The 20,605-nt window shown below is 56.7% G+C and overlaps 2 protein-coding genes across 4 annotated transcripts in view; both read left to right on the top strand.

The window, feature by feature from the left end:
• ATN1 (atrophin 1) overlaps positions 1–16,300 on the top strand; it is a 28,210-nt gene extending 11,910 nt beyond the window's left edge. For 2 of the 3 annotated variants that reach the window (XM_082303896.1, XM_082303895.1), the window contains exons 2-10: positions 7,141–7,334; positions 7,534–7,671; positions 8,055–8,168; positions 9,490–11,498; positions 11,743–11,959; positions 12,068–12,785; positions 14,043–14,186; positions 14,457–14,637; positions 15,064–16,300. In XM_082303896.1, coding sequence (XP_082160022.1) covers positions 7,257–7,334; positions 7,534–7,671; positions 8,055–8,168; positions 9,490–11,498; positions 11,743–11,959; positions 12,068–12,785; positions 14,043–14,186; positions 14,457–14,637; positions 15,064–15,097 — 3,633 coding nt within the window. In that variant the 5' untranslated portion in view covers positions 7,141–7,256 and the 3' untranslated portion in view covers positions 15,098–16,300. Of the gene's footprint in view, positions 1–7,140; positions 7,335–7,533; positions 7,672–8,054; positions 8,169–9,489; positions 11,499–11,742; positions 11,960–12,067; positions 12,786–14,042; positions 14,187–14,456; positions 14,638–15,063 lie in introns of those variants that run through there. The other variant, XM_082303897.1, reaches the window with a different exon arrangement.
• A 746-nt stretch (positions 16,301–17,046) lies between these two features.
• LOC309586787 (protein C10) lies at positions 17,047–17,820 on the top strand. The gene is made up of 3 exons (XM_082304273.1): positions 17,047–17,153; positions 17,229–17,405; positions 17,496–17,820. Exons 1-3 carry the CDS (start codon positions 17,102–17,104, stop codon positions 17,642–17,644), a joined length of 378 nt encoding a protein of 125 aa, XP_082160399.1. The 5' UTR covers positions 17,047–17,101; the 3' UTR covers positions 17,645–17,820.
• Positions 17,821–20,605: the final 2,785 nt, after the last annotated feature.

Genomic DNA, 20,605 nt, shown 5'->3' with positions numbered 1-20,605 from the left:
TTCAGGTTCCTCAGGTGCTCTCAAACCTCGGCTTCCCTTACATCCATGGGTAGATGTAAATCAAGAGGGGTTCATTCAGCTTGTCTATTAAAGAGTGTGTAATTTGCCCTTCCGTACAGAATGAAGTTTTGGAAAGCGGACATAAACATCTCTTAGTGACTCATTTTACGCAATATTTTGAAGATAGAAGAATCCAATGAAATCCCAGTACATTATCAATTTTTGTAATTTTCTAGGAGTAAATTGATTTTATATTGGCAACTGTCACTGGTTTTATACTGAACTAGTATATTTTGATTTCTGAGCAGTAACAGCAGTTTTCACTGCAGTTGCAGACGGTTGTTTCGTGATATTTCTAAGTTTGCTGTGTAACACCGTGCTGCCAAGCCTCCCCAGTCTTCGCGGCCGACGGCTGCTGGTGGTCGGATGCTTCTGCCGCACGCGCGGTGTTGGGGGGCTGCAGAGGACGGGGAGGTGCGTGCTCCGATCACGGGGTGCGTGCGTGCAGTGGCGCAGGAGTGGCCCACGGGAGCGGCCCACGGGAGCAGGGCAAGCAGGCAGAGAAGGCTTTAGCCAACGCTCGCTGCCTTCAGCCTGGGCTCGTGAGTATTTTAATCCTCGGGGATCCTCCAGTTTCACGTTAGTATTGGGGGAGGGATGTAGTTAAACTTCATCCACTGGGTAGGCAAGAGTTTTAACTGGAGTATGATTATTTGTCCAGGTCTACAGTCTTATTCCTTGATTAATCCGCCTTCCAGCCGGACTTCACAGCCCCTGCATCCACCCAGTGTTGTAATTATTTTGTAGGAGACAGAAAAATGCCTGTGTTTCAAAACTACCTTTCATTTGGTGTCACGTAAATATATTTCTTCTTAACAATATTTACCGAGTAAAAAAAATTTGCAAGTCGTGGGAATAGTCACGCCCAAGATAATATTAGCCGCAAGTGTTTGCCCGCTGTCATCTTGGTATTCAACCATTTTGGCACCCTAATCTCTTTGCTCACACAATCATTTTCCTTTTTAACAGTAATGTCACGCTCAATCAAAAGACTGATGATAAGACTGTGATGTGCAGCCTGAACCCTGAACTATTAATTTATTGCTATCTAACGCTAAAACCAGCACCCTTCCCTTTCCTTCCCTCCCTGTCTCTACCGTGCCCTATAGAAAGACACCAGGGTTCAAACATGAAGTCAGGTCTGTAGCCGTTGGGAAATGTTTTACTTCAGGTTGTCCGATTGCAGTATTTTGGACGAAACTTTGTGTTTTCAAGATACGACGCAGTTGTTAACCCCGATTAAATTGCTGGGAATTTTCCTTTTGTTTTATAAATGAGGGAAATGGAGACGGGAATTAAAAATGTATTCCCTGGGACCGTCGTTCGCTGGGCGTTATATATAAATATGCCGACTTCTGACTTCCCACCCACGGTGCGTGTCCCCTGGCTATACTGCTCCAGTGGGCACTCCCTTCTGAGTGATCTTTGCCTGTCAAGAGGGATCCCTTGGTTATCATCCCATCTTACTTGCAGGACACTTCCCAGCATCTGCGATGTGTTAGAAAGCAGCTGTCCCGTGCAGTGCTAACCCGTCCCTTTGCAGAAGGGGGAAGAGAAAAACCAGGATGGGAACGCAGAGCTAATGAATTGCAGAGAAGCAGACCCAGTTTAATTCTCACATCTTCTGACTTCTAAATCCCTGCCTTTGCAAGCCAAATGCCTTTGATTTCACCTAGGATTTTGGATGTAGTTCCTACATTTCAAAAAATTACTTAAGGAACGGTCACGGTGTACTTTCGACAGCTCCCAGCTGAAGAAAACAAGAGATTTGAACTTCAGAACATCTGTACTTAGACTAAAGGGGGAGCTGACTCCAAACTTATTTTCCGTGGACTGGCATCTAGCGGCAAATAACGCCGGCTACGTCTGTAATAACGACACCGGTGCGCAGCGCTGGCTGTCCATCACCGTGGTGTTGCTTTGTACGGTCTTTGGTCAACGAGTGCTCTCCCTGACGATGCCCGAGCGTGGTTTAGGAGTTAGCGCAGGACCGTGCCGATTGCCAGTGGCTGGGTTGGATGTGTCCGTCCCCTTTTGGAGGGTCAGAGAATTTTGCTGTGTAATGCGTCGCCCCCAGGACCAGACAACAGGCACTGTCCCATTTTATTTAAAAGTACAGATGCTGTCAAATTGCCCCTTCTTGCAGCATTTGTGGTCCTGATGGCTGGCAGAGTTTTTAACTCATTTCTTCTTTGAGATTGAATGATCCAGCCGCGCACCTTGACATCTTTGCACTCAGTGCCTCCAACTATGTATATGGTCTACCAGGCGATGCGTAAGCAGAGCCTCGGTGGAGAGAGGAGGCTACATCAGTGCTGTTCCCCTCCGCCCCCGAAGCATCGCAGCTGGCTCGGGGGGGACTCCTGTGTCACGTAGCACAGTCACGCTCTGCCTGCTGCACCTCCCCTCCTGCTTGGACCAGGTCTGGATCCGCCTGAGATGACTGGGACGTTGCAGCAGGAGAAGATCAGGAGTAGCAGATAATAAAAGGAGGGCTAGCTGGACCTTAGCTGGCTTTTAACCTTCTCAAGCAGACTGGAGCCCCATGCTCGGGCTGCCCATCCTGGAGCTTGCTCTGCCGTTGAGTGCCAGCCAAAGTGACAAAGCCCTTCAGCCCTCTGTGGATTTGGAGGCACCTCCCAGACCCCCCTGTCTCACTGGAAATTGCCTGCCTTGCTGTTGGGACATGTGCTGGGTGTACCTGTGTGTGCCGCCCCGGCACGTGCAAGCCTTTGGGGCACAGATTTGTCATTTACAGTCCGGGGCCAAGCCCCCAGACACCATCCCAGACAAGTTGGTCCTATTCCCATTTCCTCCGCTTCCGTTGCCATCTAGGAAAGTTGATTTTCTCAGCCCCTCAATGTGTAAATGTTATCCTGAGCCAAGGGCAAACATTCACCCAGCTTTCTAAGAGAGACCAAGGTTTATACTTTTTACCTATTTATACTTAAATAGGTAAAAAACCTGAGTGCATCTCATTTGAGAGGGACTCGATTCCAGTTTTGTTATCCGTGATGGGTTGCTCCACACTACAGCCTGGGAAGGAGAGAGCTTATCTGTGTCCTTCAATAGAATCATAGAATCGTTAAGGTTGGAAAAGACCCTTAAGGTCATCGAGTCCAACCGTTAACCCAGCACTGCCAAGTCCATCACTATACCATGTCCTCGAGCACCACATCTATCCGTTCTTTAAATACCTCCAGGGGTGGAGACTCAACCCCTTCCCTGGGCAGCCTCTTCCAATGCTTGACCACCCTTTCGGTGAAGAAGTTTTTCCTAATATCCAATCTAAATCTCCCCTGGCGCAGCTTGAGGCTGTTCCCTCTCGTCCCATCACTTGTTACTGGGGAGAAGAGACCGACCCCCCCGGCTCCAGCCTCCTTTCAGGCCGTTGCAGAGAGCGATGAGGGCTCCCCTCAGCCTCCTCTTCTCCAGACTAAACAACCCCAAGCGGAAGAGGAGCTGGGACCCGTGCTCTCCTGGCTGCCTGTGCAGGACAGTCCACCTTTGGCAAGGAGAATTACGTGAAGCTGGGGAGGAGGAGGAGCAGGATCCATTTTGGATCCCACGTGGGGATGCCTGTTGAGCGTGCGTTGCTCGCAGGAGACTGCACCAGGGCTTACATGAGAATATGGAGGGGTTTGGGCAGTAAGCCAAGCCAGGCTGGGCTGTATGAAATGCAAACAGAAAAAAGCAATTTGCAATGCCTCGTAACTCAATCAAACCTGTAAAGGGCTTCACAGGGCCAGGAAAAGGTTATCCCGTCGGCAACAGCCCTGCCAAACGTCTTGTTTCCTTTCCAAACCTACGGAGACCTAAGAACCCTTCAGAGACATTTACAGGGATCTTTGGTGACGGGAAGGGTTAGGTGTAACTTCGTTAATTGTCAAGGCTCACATTGCAAGCTTTTATTTCATGGATGTTAAAATTAGAAGGCGGTGTCGCGGTCCTCTCATCTGGCCTCCGACATAGCAGTTGCTGTACTGAGCCTAACAATGCGCACGTCAATTCTGTTAATATATTTTAGAAAAGTCTTTGCTCTCAAAGTGATAGAAACTTCTGCTCCAGTGGTTAATTATGTCTGCTGAAACATACCTATTTGTTTCTGGCTCTCTTTGGTACTGCGTATTCAGCGGTTGACATTAAGTACCGAGTTGGTATTTCTTTTAAAAAGGGAAGTTTCAGGACGTGGTTGGCTGCGTATTATTCCTCCGACTTACTTCTCTGGAGAGAAGACCATAATTGTCCTTACAGGGTTGCTGGAAAGCCGAAGTGAGACCTGTGCGCTGCATTATGGCGTTGGGTTCTGTGGTGTGGGAGGTGTGGGTGGCATCCCCGTTGAACGTGAAGAGCAGTGACGTATGGGTAACGTGCTGTTGCTGCTTCCGTGCGTTCGGAGCTGAGCTAATACTTGAAGGTTGCCAACACGGCGTGTGTTGAAGTTGAGTTAAATTAGGATCGCCTTACTTACAATGTTTGTTTCATGTAGGAAATGTTAATTCTAGATGCTTATCTAGAGTCGCATCAGTGTAACGGGCTGAATTAGCAACCAAAGGCCAAAGTATGACAGAAGTGTAAGGCTGTAAACCACGTCAGCTGGTAGGGATTAGGAGAGTGCTCTGCCTCCATTAGGTCAGTTATAAACCATCCTGAGCTATTTTTCTATTAAAGAAGAGGTCTCAGTTAATGAATTGTTGTGTATGGGAATTAATGCTGGATGAGTCCCCCGTGGCTTTCATGATGAGGGCCAAATAAAATATTAATGAAATTAAAACAAACAATCCCCTGCTCTTCCCAAGTACCTTCCAGATGGGTTTCTCTAAGCGTTGGTCACCGAAAGGGCTATCAGGCACTGGCACAGGCTGCCCAGGGAAGTGGCTGAGTCTCCATCCCTGGAGGTGTTTAAAAGAAGGGCAGACGTGGTGCTCGAGGTCATGGTTTAGTGGTGGACTTGGCAGTGATAGGTTAACGGTTGGACTCGATGATCTTAAGCGTCTTTTCCAACCTTAATGATTCTATGACTCTAAGATGGGGAGCCCCACAGGAGGCAGGCCAGTGCCATTACTCCCTTTCAGAGGTAGGGAAATGGAGGCGGTGGAAAGCAGCGGCCCCAGGGCCACACAGTCCAGCAGCAGGGCTGCACAGGAGGCCCAGGAGTTCTCCTGGCTGGCGCCTTTGCTCTGATCCCTGGTTTCAGCTCCCTTCTCAGAGAAATGAAAGCGCATCCAGACTGCTCCTGCACTGGCCGGCTGGAAGCTGATCTTTCCAGGTCTGGGATGGCCTTTAGGAGTCCCAAATCTCAAATATCCTTATTCACAAAACTTCCCTGTGCTTCCAGATCAGAGAATAAAACCAGGAGATGTGGATCTTTTCTCCTGATGCCTCATCCACAGGACACATTTCCTTGTCTTGCAGATTGTCCATTCTGGAGGCCGAGTACAGGAGCTGGAATGACAGGCTGGGGAAGGACAGTCTCTTTTTGGTTACATCTGCGCAGTACAGTGCAGTGCAAAAGATCTTGAGCTGGATGGAGCCAAGCAAACTAACTTCAGGAGCAGCATCCCTGAATCATAGAATTGTTAAGGTTGGAAAGGTCCTCTGAGATCATTGAGCCCAACTGTTAACCCAACTGCCAGGTCCACCTCTAAACCGTGTCCCTCAGCACCATATCCACACGTTTTTTAAATGCTTCCAGGGACTGTGATTGCACCACTTCCCTGGGCAGCCTGGGCCAGGGCCTGACCACTCTCTCCGTGAAGAAATTTTTCCTAATATCCAATCTAAATCTCCCCTGGCGCAGCTTGAGGCTGTTCCCTCTCGTCCCATCGCTTGTTCCTGGGGAGCAGACACCGACCTCCCCGGCTCCAGCCTCCTTTCAGGCCGTTGCAGGGAGCGATGAGGGCTCCCCTCAGCCTCCTCTTCTCCAGGCTGAGCCCCCCCAGCTCCCCCAGCCGCTCCTCCCCAGCCTTGTGCTCCAGCCCCTGCCCCAGCCTCGCTGCCCTGCTCTGGCCACGCTCCAGCCCCTCCATGGCCGCCTTGGGGTGCGGGGCCCAGCGCTGAGCACAGCACTCGAGGGGCGGCCTCACCAGTGCCCAGCACAGGGGCACCATCCCTGCTCTGCTCCTGCTGGCCACACTGTTCCTGATACAAGCCAGGATGCCATTGGCCGCCTTGGCCACCTGAGCATCACTTCAGTCCAGTTCCCAGGCTAACACAATCATGGTGCTTTCGTACTCTAAACTAGGAACCGTGTGGCATAACGGCGTGTTAAATATCTACGGTGCTTTTGGATGTAGCGCAAAGCTTTGAATTTATTCAGAGGGAGCTCAGAAATCTTCCCGCTGCTGCAGAGTGTAAGGATGTACTCTGCATCTCTGGGCATGACTCTTAGGTGGTACCCCGAGAAGCAGTCCAGCGTATGGAGAAGGCAGGCACTCCAAGCTAAACAGAGTTGATTCTGTTTGCGTCACGCAAAATCAAAGCTAAGCGCATTTTCTCGCACCTATTTGCGTACCTTGGATACCGAACAGCCCAAGCAAGACTTGCCACATTTTCTGCGTACGTGCTGGTGCACGTACGCGTGTGCGTGTGCTCTGATGACAGCACGTGGCCAGTTAAGGGCAGTGTAACTTACTGCACTGACAACAAGTGCAAAGAGGAACTTATGAAGTCAGAAAAATTGTCATTAGGAGCATTTTTAAAGCACTTTCCCATTATTGTTTTCCCCTGTCTCTCTGAAGATCAAATAAACAAGGAAATGGAAATACTAAAATGATTCCAGAAGACAGTCAACATACTGATAACCATCCCTCCCTGCTCCCTCCAAAAAACTGGAGGACCGCCTGCCTCGCGCCGTGTGGGTATCACGCCTAAGAAACTGGAAATCAGATGTGACAGGGGCCAAATCTTTTCCCCTTCTGATGGGGAAGTTTATTGAATTTTTGGTAAAGATCCTTGCATCTGGAAGTAATAATTAAGGAAGCAGTAATAATTTTGTCATACTTCTATAGCAGACCACAAAAGGATGTCCTGCAGCCCACTCGCTCTTTCTCCCCTCTCATCTCCTTGTCTGCCTTTCAGGATTCACCGGGATCTTGTTGCGTTGCTGGTGCAAGCCCCTCTTCCAGAAGAACAGCTTTTGCCTGTCTCCGCCTCCGCGGGAACAGCCGAAGGGGGGTGCAGAGCGATAAAAATTTATGTTTTCATCAAACCGGGCCAAGGAGAATGGGGGTCCCACACCCAAAAGAATGAAGACACGACAGAACAAGGACTCGGTACGTGAGATGGGAGAGGGGGGGTGGGACACCGGAGCCAAGCTGGAGCTGTGGGTTGGGACTGGGGCTCACAGCAAAGGTTGTGGCCATGAGCTTGGCGTAGTGGAGTGCCAGGGGTTCAGGGGCTTTGGGAGGCTGGGGAGAGGGCAGGAGTGGAGGGAGATGCAAAGCAGGGCTGATCCAGTGATCCCTCTCTTAGATGTCAATGCGGAGTGGACGGAAGAAAGAGACTCCAGGGCCCCGAGAGGAGCTCAGGTCACGGGGTCGAGCTTCCCCCGGGGGCGTCAGCACCTCCAGCAGCGATGGCAAGGCTGAGAAATCCCGACAAGCGACAAAGGTAGTATAAGCTAGTATGCGAGCGTGGGGTGCCCGAGGACTGCCCAGACCGGGTAGGATCTGTTTGGGGATCCAGGGACGCAGACCAGAAGGGATCCACCGAGGAACCCCTGCTGGGTTAGCTCTCTGGAATGGGTGGGATCCCTCTTTCTTCTCATCCTCAGCATCTTGCACTTCCCATCGTCTCCCAAGAGCTGGCCTTCAGTCTCACCAGCCCTTTTTAGTGCTAACTTTTGCCATGTTCTGGCTCAGTGTTGCACTGCTAAGCTCTGCAACGCACGCGCCGTGGCGGCTGTGTCTCACCTGCTGCGGTCTGTGAAGGTCTGGCAGGGTGGGAAGTGTCCCCATGACCCTCCCACCTCCCTGTTCTCCTCTCCCTTGCAGAAAGGCCGGGTGGAGGAATCCTGCACCCCCAAGGGCAGCAAGCAGGGCCGAACAGAAGAGATCTCAGAGAGCGAAGGGGAGGACACCAACGCTCCCAAAAAAACCAAAACCGAGGTGAGCTGTCCCTGCTGTGATTGCTGGCATGTCCAGGGCAAAGGAGTCTCCTGTTCCCTACCTGTGCTGCTCTCGCCCACCCGGCTTGAGGTTCCCGCTGCTCGGGAGCCCTGGCACCTTGGGTTTCGCACTGCAGCTCTTCCGACCTAAATGGCGTCCGCCTGGCTACAAAAACGCCACCAGGAGTGACGACTGAGCAGATGGAGGCTCTCCGTCTCTTTTGCCTTGTCTGCAGGGTGCTGCTGCGCTCTCAGAGCTGGGCACGTGCCCTGCCTTTCCCGGCTCGGCGGCAAGAGCCTGGCTCCGCGCGCAGCTGCCGGTCGGGTTAGACTCGGCCTCTTTTGCTCCCCCAGAGCAGTGTGAAACGGAGGTGCTTAAGTCGTGGTGGGGTCTGGGCGATGGCTGTGCAAAACCTGCTCACGCACACGCTCTGCATAGTTGTGGCAAGGGCTTTTCTGAAATGCCAACGGCACCAGGCTGGATTAGTGCTGGGATGGTTGGAGTAAGACTCAGTTCTTGCGCTTCTCAGTTCCCCGTTAGCCTGTTGAGGGAACCGGCCTTAAAGGCCTGCAAACGCGGGGATATTTGCTCGCGTTATGAGGTCATTGTAATGAAACCACTGTGGTTACACCTATGTAATTTCTCCACGTGGACACTCTGTTCAGCTCGACAGTGATCTTTTTCAGTTTAGCCTCTCTTGTAAGCCCCGAGGCTCAAGAGTGGTACTTGTTACGTGGCCATGCTAGCTGTTGAATCATCAGGGGGGATATCGGGAGGTAAGGAGTGGGGCAGCCAGAGGAGGAAACGCTTGGGGCGGGGGGCTGGAGGGGAGCGGGGTCTCCTGACCGAGGGAGAGCCCTGCAGGGACAAGAAGAGAGATTCTGGGTCTGGGGGCTGTGCTGGGCTGTGCTGGACGTGCTGTGGTGCGTGCTACTCCGTGCTACCTGGTGGTAGCACTGAACCGTACCCCGGCTGACGGCCCATCGCCGGTGGTGATGGTGGTAGAACCTTTCGTATCTATTCCATCTCAACCTCGTCCACAACAGTTCCCTGCCCTCCCTCGCTGCGTCTGTACCCAAGGTGCTTGTCGTTACCTCTTCCCTGAACGTGTGATGCTCACAAAGGACCTGAGAGCACTGAAGTTGCTCCAAGGGGAGGCAGGAGGACCGGTGTTATTTATACCTTGCCAGACAATGTCTCCTTCCCTCTGTGGGGTTTTCTAGTGCGGGCAGAGAAAGGTCAGAAAGCAAGTTCTCTGGGAACTTGTATTGTGCATGGTCTGGGAGGCCACATAATGTCTCTCTTCTTTGTCCTACTTCAGGAGTTGCCCTGCCCTCCATCCCCATCCGATGTTGACAGCCTTGACGGCCACAGCTTCAACGATGAGATGAGCAGCGACCCACGGGACATTGACCAGGATAACAGGAGCACTTCACCCAGCGTCTACAGCCCCGGCAGCGTGGAGAATGACTCCGACTCCTCCTCGGTGCTGTCCCAGGGGCCCTCTCACTCCTACCACCACCCTCCGCTCTTCCCCCAGAGCCCGCCGGTAGCTCCCCCTCCCGACAGCCTGGCCCGTCCACCCGAGCCCAGCTTTGGGCTCCCGGGCGAGGTGCACCCCCAGGGACCCCCCGCAGGGAGCTACCACTCCCAGCTGGAGGGCCAGGCCTCCCGCATTTTCCAGGCTCAAGCCCCGCAGACACCCGCCTCCTCCTCCTCTGCTGTTGCTGCCCCTTCTGCTCCCTCTTCCTCCTCCTCCTCTTCATCCTCTTCCTCCTCCTCCTCCGCCCATGCTCCTCTTTACCCTACGGCCAACGTGGTCCAGGTTGGGGCCAAAATTGCCGGTGGAGTTGGGGGGCTCTCAGCACCAGGGGGTCGCGAGCAGGCCCTCAGCGCCAAGCACAATCCGCCGCCCACCACCCCCATCTCGCTGGCGTCGGTGGTCGGGGGGCTGCCCCCTCAAAAGACGCCCCCAGCCAACCCTCCGGCCGCCCCGCCGGCTTCGGCCCCTTCCTTCCCCCACGTCTCCGCCAATCTGCCTCCCCCTCCAGCCCTGCGCCCGCTCAACAACCCGGTGGCCGCCTCCAGCTCCCCGGGGATGGTGGGGCAGGCCCTGAGCGGCCATCTTCCTTCACCCCACGGGATGGGGCAGGACAAGGCACCGGCCCTGGCCCCCTCCCGCTACCCCTACGCCCCGCCGCCGCTGCCACCCTCCAGCTCCTCGGCCCAGTACCCCCAGCCCTCCCCAGCCCAGCCCTTGCCCAGTTACAGTGCCTCCTACGGCCACTCATTCCCCCCTCCCAGCGGCCTCTCCGTCTCCAGCCAGCCCCCCAAGTACACCCAGCCCTCCCTGCCCTCCCAGCCCGTCTGGAGCCAGGGGCCACCCCCCTACAGTCGCCCCTTGGGCAACGCTGGCTCCCACCCCGCAGCCCCCTTCCCCGGCCAGCCCCCCCATCACCAGCAGCCGCCCCAGCAGCACCACCACGGCCACGGGAGCGGCGGGGGGGTCTCGCCGGCAGCCACAGCTCCCCCCCAGCCCCCCGGGGGTTACCCCCACGGCCTGGAGTCAAACAGCCATCACCCTTCCCATGCCACCTACGGGCTGCGCCTCTACCCTCCCCACAGCCAGGCCGCTTACAGCCAGGCTCCCTCAGCTGCCGCCGCAGCCCCCTCTTCCTCCTCCTCCTCCTCCTCCTCCTCCTCCTCCTCTTCTTCCTCCTCGTCCTCCTCTGCCGCCTCTTCCCAGGGAAGCTACCCCAGCATGTGCGCTCACCCCCCGGGGCAGAGTCCTGCCACCTACACCTTCCCCCCGCCGCCGCCCCCGTCCCCTGCCCATGGGGCCGGCCCTCCGGTCACCTCTGCCGCCACCACCCTCTCCACCGTCATTGCCACCATGGCCTCCCCCTCCGCGGCCCCCTACAAGACCATCTCACCCCCGGTACCCGCCTCGGCCGTGGCTCCCTACGGGAAGCGGGCGGCCTCCCCTGTCCCCACCTTCCAGCCCCCAGCCCCCTACAAGCCGGGCTCGCCCCCCGCTTCCTCTGCTGCCCCTTTCCGGGCAGCCACCCCTCCTGGTTACCGGGTGGCATCTTCCCCCGTGGCAGGGGGCTACAAAGCCCCCTCGCCCGCCCCCTCTGCCCCACCACCCCTACCAGGGAGCATGGCCGCCCCGGCCCCCCCACCGCCCCCGCTCCCTCTCAGCGCCGCGCAGATCAAGCAGGAGCCGTCGGAGGAGTACGAACCCCCCGAGAGCCCCGTGCCGCCTGCTCGCAGCCCCTCGCCGCCCCCCAAGGTGGTGGACGTGCCGAGCCACGCCAGCCAGTCAGCCAGGTGAGGGGTGGCTGTGGGGGGATTTCGGGGGTGTCCCCAGGCTGGGGAGGGACATATGGGGCAGGGAAGGGGAGGTCACCCTGAGCGTGGGGTGCAGCTGCGCTCTTTTGCCTTTTCCATGATGCTCTTTCCTTTCCCACAGTGTCCCCGTCCCCGTCCCTGTCCCCGTCCCCGTCCCTGTCCCCGTCCCCATCCCTGCCCTCCAGCCCCTTCTGCGCTGACAGGCTTCACCTCTCGCCCCCAGATTCAACAAACACCTGGACCGCGGCTTCAACTCCTGCTCCCGCACGGACCTGTACTTTGTGCCCCTGGACGGCTCCAAGCTGGCCAAGAAAAGGGCAGACTTGGTGGAGAAAGTGCGGCGAGAGGCTGAGCAGAAGGCGCGGGAAGAGAAGGAGCGGGAACGGGAACGGGAGCGTGAGAAGGAGCGGGAGAAGGAGCGGGAGATGGAGAGGAGCGTGGTAGGTCTGGGGGTCCCAGTGCCACAGCGCAGCCAGGGCAGATGCTTGAGGACCCCCTCAGCCGCGCCCTGCTGGGACCCTGATGCTGGTCTCTCTGCTCTCTTGCAGAAGATGGCCCAGGAGGGCCGGCCGGTTGAGTGCTCGTCCCTCGGGCCGGTTCCCCACCGCCCCTCCTTCGAGCAGGGCAGTGCTGTAGCGACTGTTCCCCCGTACCTGGGCCCCGACACCCCAGCTCTGCGCACCCTCAGCGAATACGCACGGCCCCACGTCATGTCCCCCAGCAACCGCAACCACCCTTTCTACGTGCCGCTGGGTGCGGTCGACCCGGGCTTGCTGGGGTACAACGTGCCGGCCATCTACAGCAGTGATCCAGCAACGCGGGAGCGAGAGCTGAGGGAGCGGGAAGCCCGCGAACGAGATCTGAGGGACCGGGACCTGCGTGAACGTCTCAAGCCCGGCTTTGAAGTCAAGCCAGCCGAGTTGGAGCAGCTCCACGCTGTGCCAGCTGCTGCCATGGATCCATTCCCACGCCACGGCGGGCTGAGTCTGCAGACGGCCCCCGGCCTTCATCCCGCTTTTCCCTTCCATCCAGGGCTGGGCCACTTGGAGCGGGAGAGGCTGGCGCTGGCAGCCGGCCCGACCCTTCGTCCCGACATGTCCTACGCCGAGCGCTTGGCAGCTGAGCGCCAGCACGCCGAGCGGGTGGCTGCTCTCAGCAATGACCCTCTGGCCCGGCTGCAGATGCTCAACGTGACACCTCACCATCATCAGCATTCCCACATCCACTCCCACCTCCACCTCCACCAGCAGGATGCCATACATGCAGGTAAGGACCCCGTGGTGGTGGTGCCCTGCACAAAGCCCTGCTCTCCCCTCCTTGCGCTCCCTCCTTCTGGCCCTGGGGAAGCCCAAAAGCTGCCGAGACTGGACTTTGGGGTCCCAGAGCCACCTCTTCAGCCAGAAGAGGTCAACATCATGGTCATTGAGCCTTGCCCTCCCGCCCCGCCAAAGACGCTGACGTCTGTTGCAAGTATCGGGGCGTCTGTGAGTTTGCTGCTTAGTGGCGGGCAGCGTTGTTTGCACCTTTAGTTCAGGATTTCTGGGGATGCAACAGGAGTGCTGGGGTCCCGCTGGCTACCAGGGTGGTGGTGTGTGGACCTCATCCCTCACGCTGCGGTCTGCAGAGGGAGCGGGAGCCCTGCTAACGACAGTATCCTTAGGACTAACGAAATGTTGGTTCTCTAGTTTGCTCCTACGGCTCTTGCTGCAGGTGGTGGGATGGGGCGGGAGAGAAGATGGTTAATTGTAAGGAACTGGAGGCTGCTGTCCTTCAGAACTGAGTGGTGGTCCCTTCCATCTCCACATCCTACAGGAAAGCAAAGTAAAAAGAAGCGTAGGGATGAAAATCTCAGGGAAGCAAAGCCCAAACTACAGTACGATAGGAAAAAAGTGCTGTCCCCGCTCAGGTGAGCGGTCGGTGGGATCTGGTGGCAGTCACAGACACCCACTCTGAGCAGCCACAACAACTCAGAGATGGCGTCGGGTACAAGCGAACGTCCATTCCCCACGCTCTGGGGGAACGTCCATTCCCCGCCTCCAGCCAGCACTCTGGCAGTCAGTCCGAAACACTGGAAAGAGCAGTTTTCATATAAACAGTACCTTGCATTTCAGCCTTAGGTAGTACTTGCAAACTCGAGTGCCTGGCACTGAGCGCCTGTGCTGGATGAGACCTGGCAATGGAAGCACCCAATAGGAGTACGCACAGCCAGGGTGGCAGATAGGCACGATACTGGCTACAGACGCGATTGCAGAGCCGGTCCGTGCAGAACCGACTTTGAGGAGCAGTTCTTCTCCCTGAGGAGTGTAGGGACAGAGCTACGCCAGACTGGTTCACGCGAAATTCACGGCAGGCAAAAAGAGCAAGAGTCGGAAGGACGTGGTACTGCGTCGTCTAGCCTTGAAATCATCCCATCCCTAACACACCGACCCTCTCCGCGTCTGTTGCGTTGTGCCTTGCGCCTTTCTCCGCGTTACCTCTTACAAAGCACGGGACAATTATCTTGCGGTATCTTTTTCTTCCCAGCCTCAGCCTCTGTTCACCCTCTTATCGATCCGCTCGCCTCGGGATCGCACCTCACCCGGATACCATACCCAGCTGGAACCATCCCCAACCCTCTCCTGCCTCACCCTCTACATGAGAACGAAGTGCTGCGCCACCAGCTTTTCGGTAAGGGCGCTCGCAGGGACCTCTGGTCTCCTCTAAAGAGCATCAGCAGCGCTCCAAGGGGCAGGGCGGTGACGAGGGGGGACCGGACCAAACTGAGGTCTGTTAAACAGAGCTCTGGCGTGGCGTAGGAGAGGCCTACGCTGTCGGGGGATGAGCAAGGGCAGGGCTGGGAATGAAGTGCGGTAGAGTCTTGACTGAGCTCTGGGGCCATGGGGGAGGACGGAGCCGTTACGTTCACTTGTTTATTCTCTGCTTCGTCTTTGGCCGCAGCTGCACCCTACAGGGACCTGCCGGGCTCTCTCTCCGCGCCCATGTCGGCAGCACATCAGCTCCAGGCCATGCACGCGCAGTCAGCTGAGCTGCAGCGCCTGGCGCTGGAACAGCAGCAGTGGCTTCACGCCCATCACCCTCTGCACGGCGTGCCGCTCCCGACGCAGGAGGATTACTACAGGTGCACGGAGCCGCTCTCTCCGCGCCGCGGGGGCGAGCAGACCGCTCTGCCCTCACAAATACGCCTCCAGGCCCGGCCTGGGGGCGGCAGGGACGGTGGGGACGGGGAAGCGTTGCCCCTAAAACGGGTGACTCGGCCCTGGGAGCGGGGGTGCCATGCCACTGGGGCGCAGCTGTGGGGTGGCCACCGGGAAGGTCATTCTTGGCAAGTGGCTGTTCGGCGGCTAATCTCCCGTGGGGTCTCAGCTCAGCTTTCACAAGCGCGTGGGGAAGCACGTTGGGACGGAGGGAGGTGCGATGTCGTACCTTTATCGACAGCATCTCCTACTTCAAGGATTTGCAAAACTTTCCCAGCCAGCTAGACTAACAAAAGACAAAATTGCCTTTTTCTCTCACAAAATCACCTTGTTCCTCTTCTTTATCCTAGCCACCTGAAGAAAGAAAGCGACAAACCCCTTTAAATGGACTTCTACTGTCAACGTGACATCATCATGTCTTTCTCTCAAGAGGAGCAATCAATCAACCAAATCCTGGGGGAGGGGAAGCTGCAGAGTGACACATCCTGATCCCACCACGCAGGAGAGCGCAGGAGAAGATGGGACAAAAAGTGCAGGATGGCATCCTGGGAGCAGAAAGCGGAGGAGAGAAAATGGGGAGGGACTGAAACGCCACTAACGGACACGAAACGATCGGTACGTGATTTCGGCGGAGCTCTGAGGAAGCCAGAATCAGCATTGCAGAGCTCAAAAAGACAAAAGACTGATGTGAATTCAGGATGGCAGCAGCTCCATCCTTTGTTTTTTGGGGGGGAACGGTTGGATTGAATAAAAAGTGCAGAGCGTTACGGGACTGAACGTACAGGATGCTGCTGCCTTTTTTGCTTCTGCGAGGAGGAGGTGCGGCCAAGAAGTAACTCAAAATTCCAACAGAGCCTTTTTTTCAAGATGCCTCCTCGCCCCCCACCCCTCTTTAGGTGTAAGATACTGCTTAGCGCTACGGAAAAGCAACGTGGAACTTTTTCAGATTAGCCGGAGTGGCTTCCCATTCTCCGCCATCCCTTCGGATGCAACCGAAGCGTGACGGGACCCCTTCAAAAAAGCGGCCGCTCCTGCCTGCAGAAGGACGGGTCCCAGCCGTCGGGGTGCAAAGCACCGGCAAGACTGGTTTGCAAGACGGTGGCCGTCCTTTCCCCGCGGCCGAGGCGGGGAACGGGGCACGGCCGCGAGGTGCCAAGCGCCGGGAGATCCTTTGCAAGGCTGCCGTTGACCCCTTTGAGCCCCGCGGGGAGAGCCGATGCGGCCGAGCGTCCTGCGTCCCGCTGACTGTCTTCAAGCTGGCAGCTGCCCCTTTCCCCTCGCCCATTCCGATCGATGTACTTTTAACTCATGCACATCCTATTAGACGTGGCAGTTTTATGTAGCAACTTGTGACTCCCTTGCCCCCCCACCCCACCCCGCGTGCGTGTCCGATTTCACAGTTGTATCTCTCGATTGGTCCCCATATTATATATTTACTTAACCATTAAATGAAAACCAACCAACAACCCAGCTATGGGGGAAAAAAAAAAAAAAAAGAAAAAAAACAACACCCAAACGAAGTTCCCCACGCACTCCCAAGCCCCAACACACATTCTAATAATTTATATATATAAATATATATATGAAACTCTTAAGAAAAAACAAACAAACAAACAAAAAAAAAACCCTTCCAGAAACAAGACTTCGGTGTGTTCATTTTTAACCGGGGCCAGGAGGGGATTTGGCCGTGTGGGGCCGCGGCGAGCGGGCGGGGGGGGGCGTTGAGAACCGGGGCCGCTCGGAAGGGCCGGGGAGCCGGCGGGCACCGCCTGAGGAAACGCCGCGGAGGAGCCGGCGAGCGGGCCCGTACGGCCGGGGAAGCGGCCTGCGAGGGCCCCGCCGGCGGGGGAAGCGGCCTGCGAGGCCCCGGCCCGGGGTGGAAGCCCCTGCCCGGGGTGGAGGCCCCGTCCCCGGCTGAGGGGCGCCCGGCGGGGCCCGGCCCCGCTCCGCCCGCTCCCGGCAGCCCCAGCGCCCCCCCGCCTCGCCACAGCCACCGAGGGGCGGGGCCCGCGCGCCGCTGCACCAATGGCAAGCGGCTGATCTGCATACGGCCGAAGCGGCGGGGTAGGGCCGGGCTTTGCGGCGGCGAACCGGCGCTGCCGAGGCGGGGTGGGGTGAACCGCTGGGGCGCACGGCCGGGAGCCCACGCGTGAGGGGATCCGAGGGGTGAGCAGCCCTCGCCCTCACCTCGGGGCGGGTCGGCGCGGGTGGGGCCCGCCGCGGGCCGTTATTGCGGCAGTGATTTCAGCTCTTTTAGTATTTGTCCAGTAGGTTTCCCGCCGCGCGGGAAGCCACACCCACCAGCGGTCTAATGGTAGCCAGGGGCGGGGCTGCGCATGCGTACGCCGCTGTCGTGAGGGGGCAGTGGCGGCAGCGCCGCCGGGCTCCATGGCGGCGGCGCAGGCCCCCGCGGTGCCGCTGAGCGCGGAGCAGGCGAAGGGTGAGCGGGGGCGGGCGGCGGGTGAGGGGCTCCGGTGCGCGGGCAGGCCGGCAGCCATGTGTCCCTCTCCCGTAGCGGTGCTGGCGGAGGTGATCAAGGCCTTCGGGGCCCCCGAGAACGCGCAGCGCATGGAGGAGGCTCGGGATAACGCCTGCAACGACATGGGCAAGATGCTGCAGTTCCTCCTGCCCGTGGCCACCCAGATCCAGCAGGACGTGATCAAAGCCTACGGCTTCAGCAACGATGGCGAAGGTGGGTTGTTCCCCGCCGGGTGGGGAGCTCCGGGCCCGCCGAGGCGGCGGCGGTGGGGCGGGTGCCTCCTTCCCATCTCTTTCCTTGCAGGGGTCCTGAAGTTCGCCCGGCTGATCAAGTCCTATGAGTCGCAGGATCCAGAGATCGCCAGCATGTCGGGCAAGCTCAAGGCCATGTTTCTGCCGCCCATGACGCTGCCGCCACACGGGGCCGGGACCGGCGGAGTTGCAGCCTCCTGAGACCGTGGAGCCCGCTGGGCCGCGGTGCCCTGGCCGGGGCTGTCCTCCCAAGGCGCTGGTCCTGTCAGCCCCAGGAATGGAGCGCTTGAACAAGGGAGTCGCTGACCGGAAAGGAACAGGATGCTTTGTGCATGCTTATGTGTCTGCTCGTGAATAAAAAGTGTCTTGAAAATGCCCTTGCTTTATGGATGAACGTAAGCTCGGCGGTGCTCCTCAGGCACAGGTGCTTCTCCCCGGTACAGAGGCAGTTACAGCAGTGCCTACCTCGCTCTCGATGAAACCCGTGCTAGTGCTTTGAGGGGCCCGGCACGTACCAAGTTCTGCAAAAAGGTAATTGCTTATACAAGCCTCGGCGTGAAACCTTAGGACTTGATATCAAAGTGATTTTTTTTTTTTTTTTAACATTTCAGAGGTGCTAAGCCCTGTCTAAGAGCAAGCGCTTACAAGCGTGCTATTTGAAATGTACTAGGTAATGTGTCCCTAAATGCAATCTGGTGCTGTTCAGCAAGTGCCATAAATGCCGCTGAGAGCCCCGTCCCCAGCAGGGTGGGTGCAGGTAACTCGCTCCTACCCCCGGTGCCTGTGGCTGCGTTGTTTTCCGGCCGAACGCGCGATCGAGCGCGCCAGCCCTAACGAAGACGGCAGCGGAGAGGTGCAGCGGGGCTGGGCTTGCCCCGTTTGGCTGCAGCCTGGATTAGAACAACAGAAACGATGTCAAACTGTATCTCGCGCCTTCCAGGACCGAAGAGAGACAAACTTAGCGGAGCGGCGTGACGTTTTGTGTCTCCAGCTTGATTCAAAGGCAGGGCCGGCAGCTTGCAGCCCCCTGGCCTGCGCCCCTGTTGCCCTTGGAAGCGTTGAGGTCTTAGGGGAGGGCGACGGGGCGGGGAAGAAGCCAGGCCAGGGAGAGCGGGGAGCTGCCAGCCAGGTGCGCGGGAGCTGCGGCCGCTTTTGCCTTCTGTGCCTTTCGGTTAGGAAGCAGGCAGGAGCGAAGCCAGCGAGGGCGTGAGCTTAGTGGATAGGAGGCAGGAAGAGCTGTCAGTCCCTTCCGTCTCCATCCACCTCTCCCAGCTTGGCCTTGGCCTTCCCCCACCCCTCTAATTATTCATTAACCACAGCCCAGGAAGTGCTTTGCAAACAGTGAAAATTAAGTACTCTGCTTGAGGCCTGTGGTTTGCCTGACCTGGAGCTACCTTCTTCTTTAGTCTGCCTGGGAACAGGCGGAGTTCGGGACCGTGCCTGTGCGGATCAGAGGCAGGTGAGTCACGGGAGGTGCCGCAGCCCCCGAGCGCTGCCAGCCATGGCGCTCACCGCCATGAGCAGGAGGGTGCGAGTCCACCCCTCCTCTGTCAAGGTCCTTGATCTCCCTCCCAAGTCCGTCTCCAGATACCGTCTTGATAAGTCCAATATCGCTTTATTTTCTTTAGTAGGACCCCCCTGGTTAAGGGCTGTGGCGCTTCCTCCACCAGCTGCTGTCAGTCCCCCATCAGCGGGGATCTGAGAGTGGAGATCCTGATGCCATCCCGTGGGTGAGTGCTGCGAAGGGGAAGAAAACAGGAGTTGCTGGTGAGAAAACGAAAAATACTGGCAGTAGGAATTGGGCACAGAAGGGGAAAAACTCACCTTCTAATAGGAGCTACGGGATAGCCGGAGGACTGGAGTTCACGGCGGTTTGGGTTGTCGCTGCTGTTACCGTTGCTCCTTCTCGCTTTGATGAAGAGCGAGCGGGGTTTGCGATGCTCGGCCCGCTGCGGTTACTCTGCCAGCCCCGCAGCTGCAGCATCTCTCCGTGTTTTTGTTCAGAGAGAGGTCGGGTGGCTGACCTTCTAAGTCCTGCTTATTTCTTGATGCGCTACGGTCTTCCTAGCCCTTTATGGAACAGCAGGATGTAAAACCTTCACGGTCAGTCCAAACGGCTGCTCTGCTCTGGGCGCTGCGGTAGAAGGAAATGGGATTCGCAGTAGCGTTACTCTGTGGTAAGGATCTGGGCAGCCTCGATGGGCCGGCACTGTCCTGGGGTCCCGTGGCCTGACAGAGAGCTTGGGCAAGCCACGGGAAGATGGTCCATCTGCCCGTTCCCCAAGCCCAGGTGGCCTTCGCTCCGCACTAACGGCTGAACTACGATGCAGCTCTGTGCCGAACAGCAAAACCTCCTGTCTAAAGTCATCTCGGCGCTGAGAATTCGAAGTAACGAGCGCTGATTCTCAAAAAGGGCTCCCAATGAGATCCCCCCAAATGCGAGGGAAGCGCAGAACGATGAAGTCGATGTCTGGGCGAGAGGGTAAAGAGAATAACAGAAAGCAATGAGCGTGATACTGAAGAAAGAGTCAGCGCCTGCTTTTGTAAAGGCAAATCCCGTCTCGTAAAATGAGTTTTTTGAGGGACTTAGCAAGCTCAAAATGAGTTTTTTGAGGGACTTAGCAAGCTCGTGGACAAGGCAGGTCTGGCTGGTACAGTTTCCTTGGATTTCTAAAAAAAAAAAAAATGATTTTACAAGATTTTCTCATTAAAGTCTTTAAATATAAAGTCATGACATAAGAAAGAAGACGATATTTTTCTTGAGTAAAGAATTAGTCAAAAATAGGAAGCGGAAGGTGGTTATAAACATCCAGTTTTTACAGCAAAGGGAAGTTGTCAGCGATGAGGTCACGGGGGCCTAACTTGAAATATGTGCTGTTCAGCGTGTTCCCAAATGGCCTGGAAATCGGGCTTGTATGGTGAGGTGAGAAAATCGGCTGCCGGTAGAGAGTTATTCAGGATAATAGGGTGGGAGCTGACCGTGAAGTAATTGCAGAAGGACCTTACGATAGTGAATGAGTGGGCAACAGAACAGCCGCTGAAATATAAATGTAGGCGTATGTAAAACGATGTTCATGGAGAAAAAGGACTTCAAAATTTACGTGTAAACCAAGGAACAGTGAACTCATCGCAACCTCTCTGGAGGAAGACTGTGATCATATA

This window comes from Platalea leucorodia (assembly GCF_965183815.1).
Source record: "Platalea leucorodia genome assembly, chromosome: 2".
Lineage (NCBI taxonomy): Eukaryota > Metazoa > Chordata > Aves > Pelecaniformes > Threskiornithidae > Platalea > Platalea leucorodia.
The sequence above is the reverse complement of the archived record's forward strand: the minus strand, read 5'-3'. Positions and strand labels throughout refer to the sequence as shown.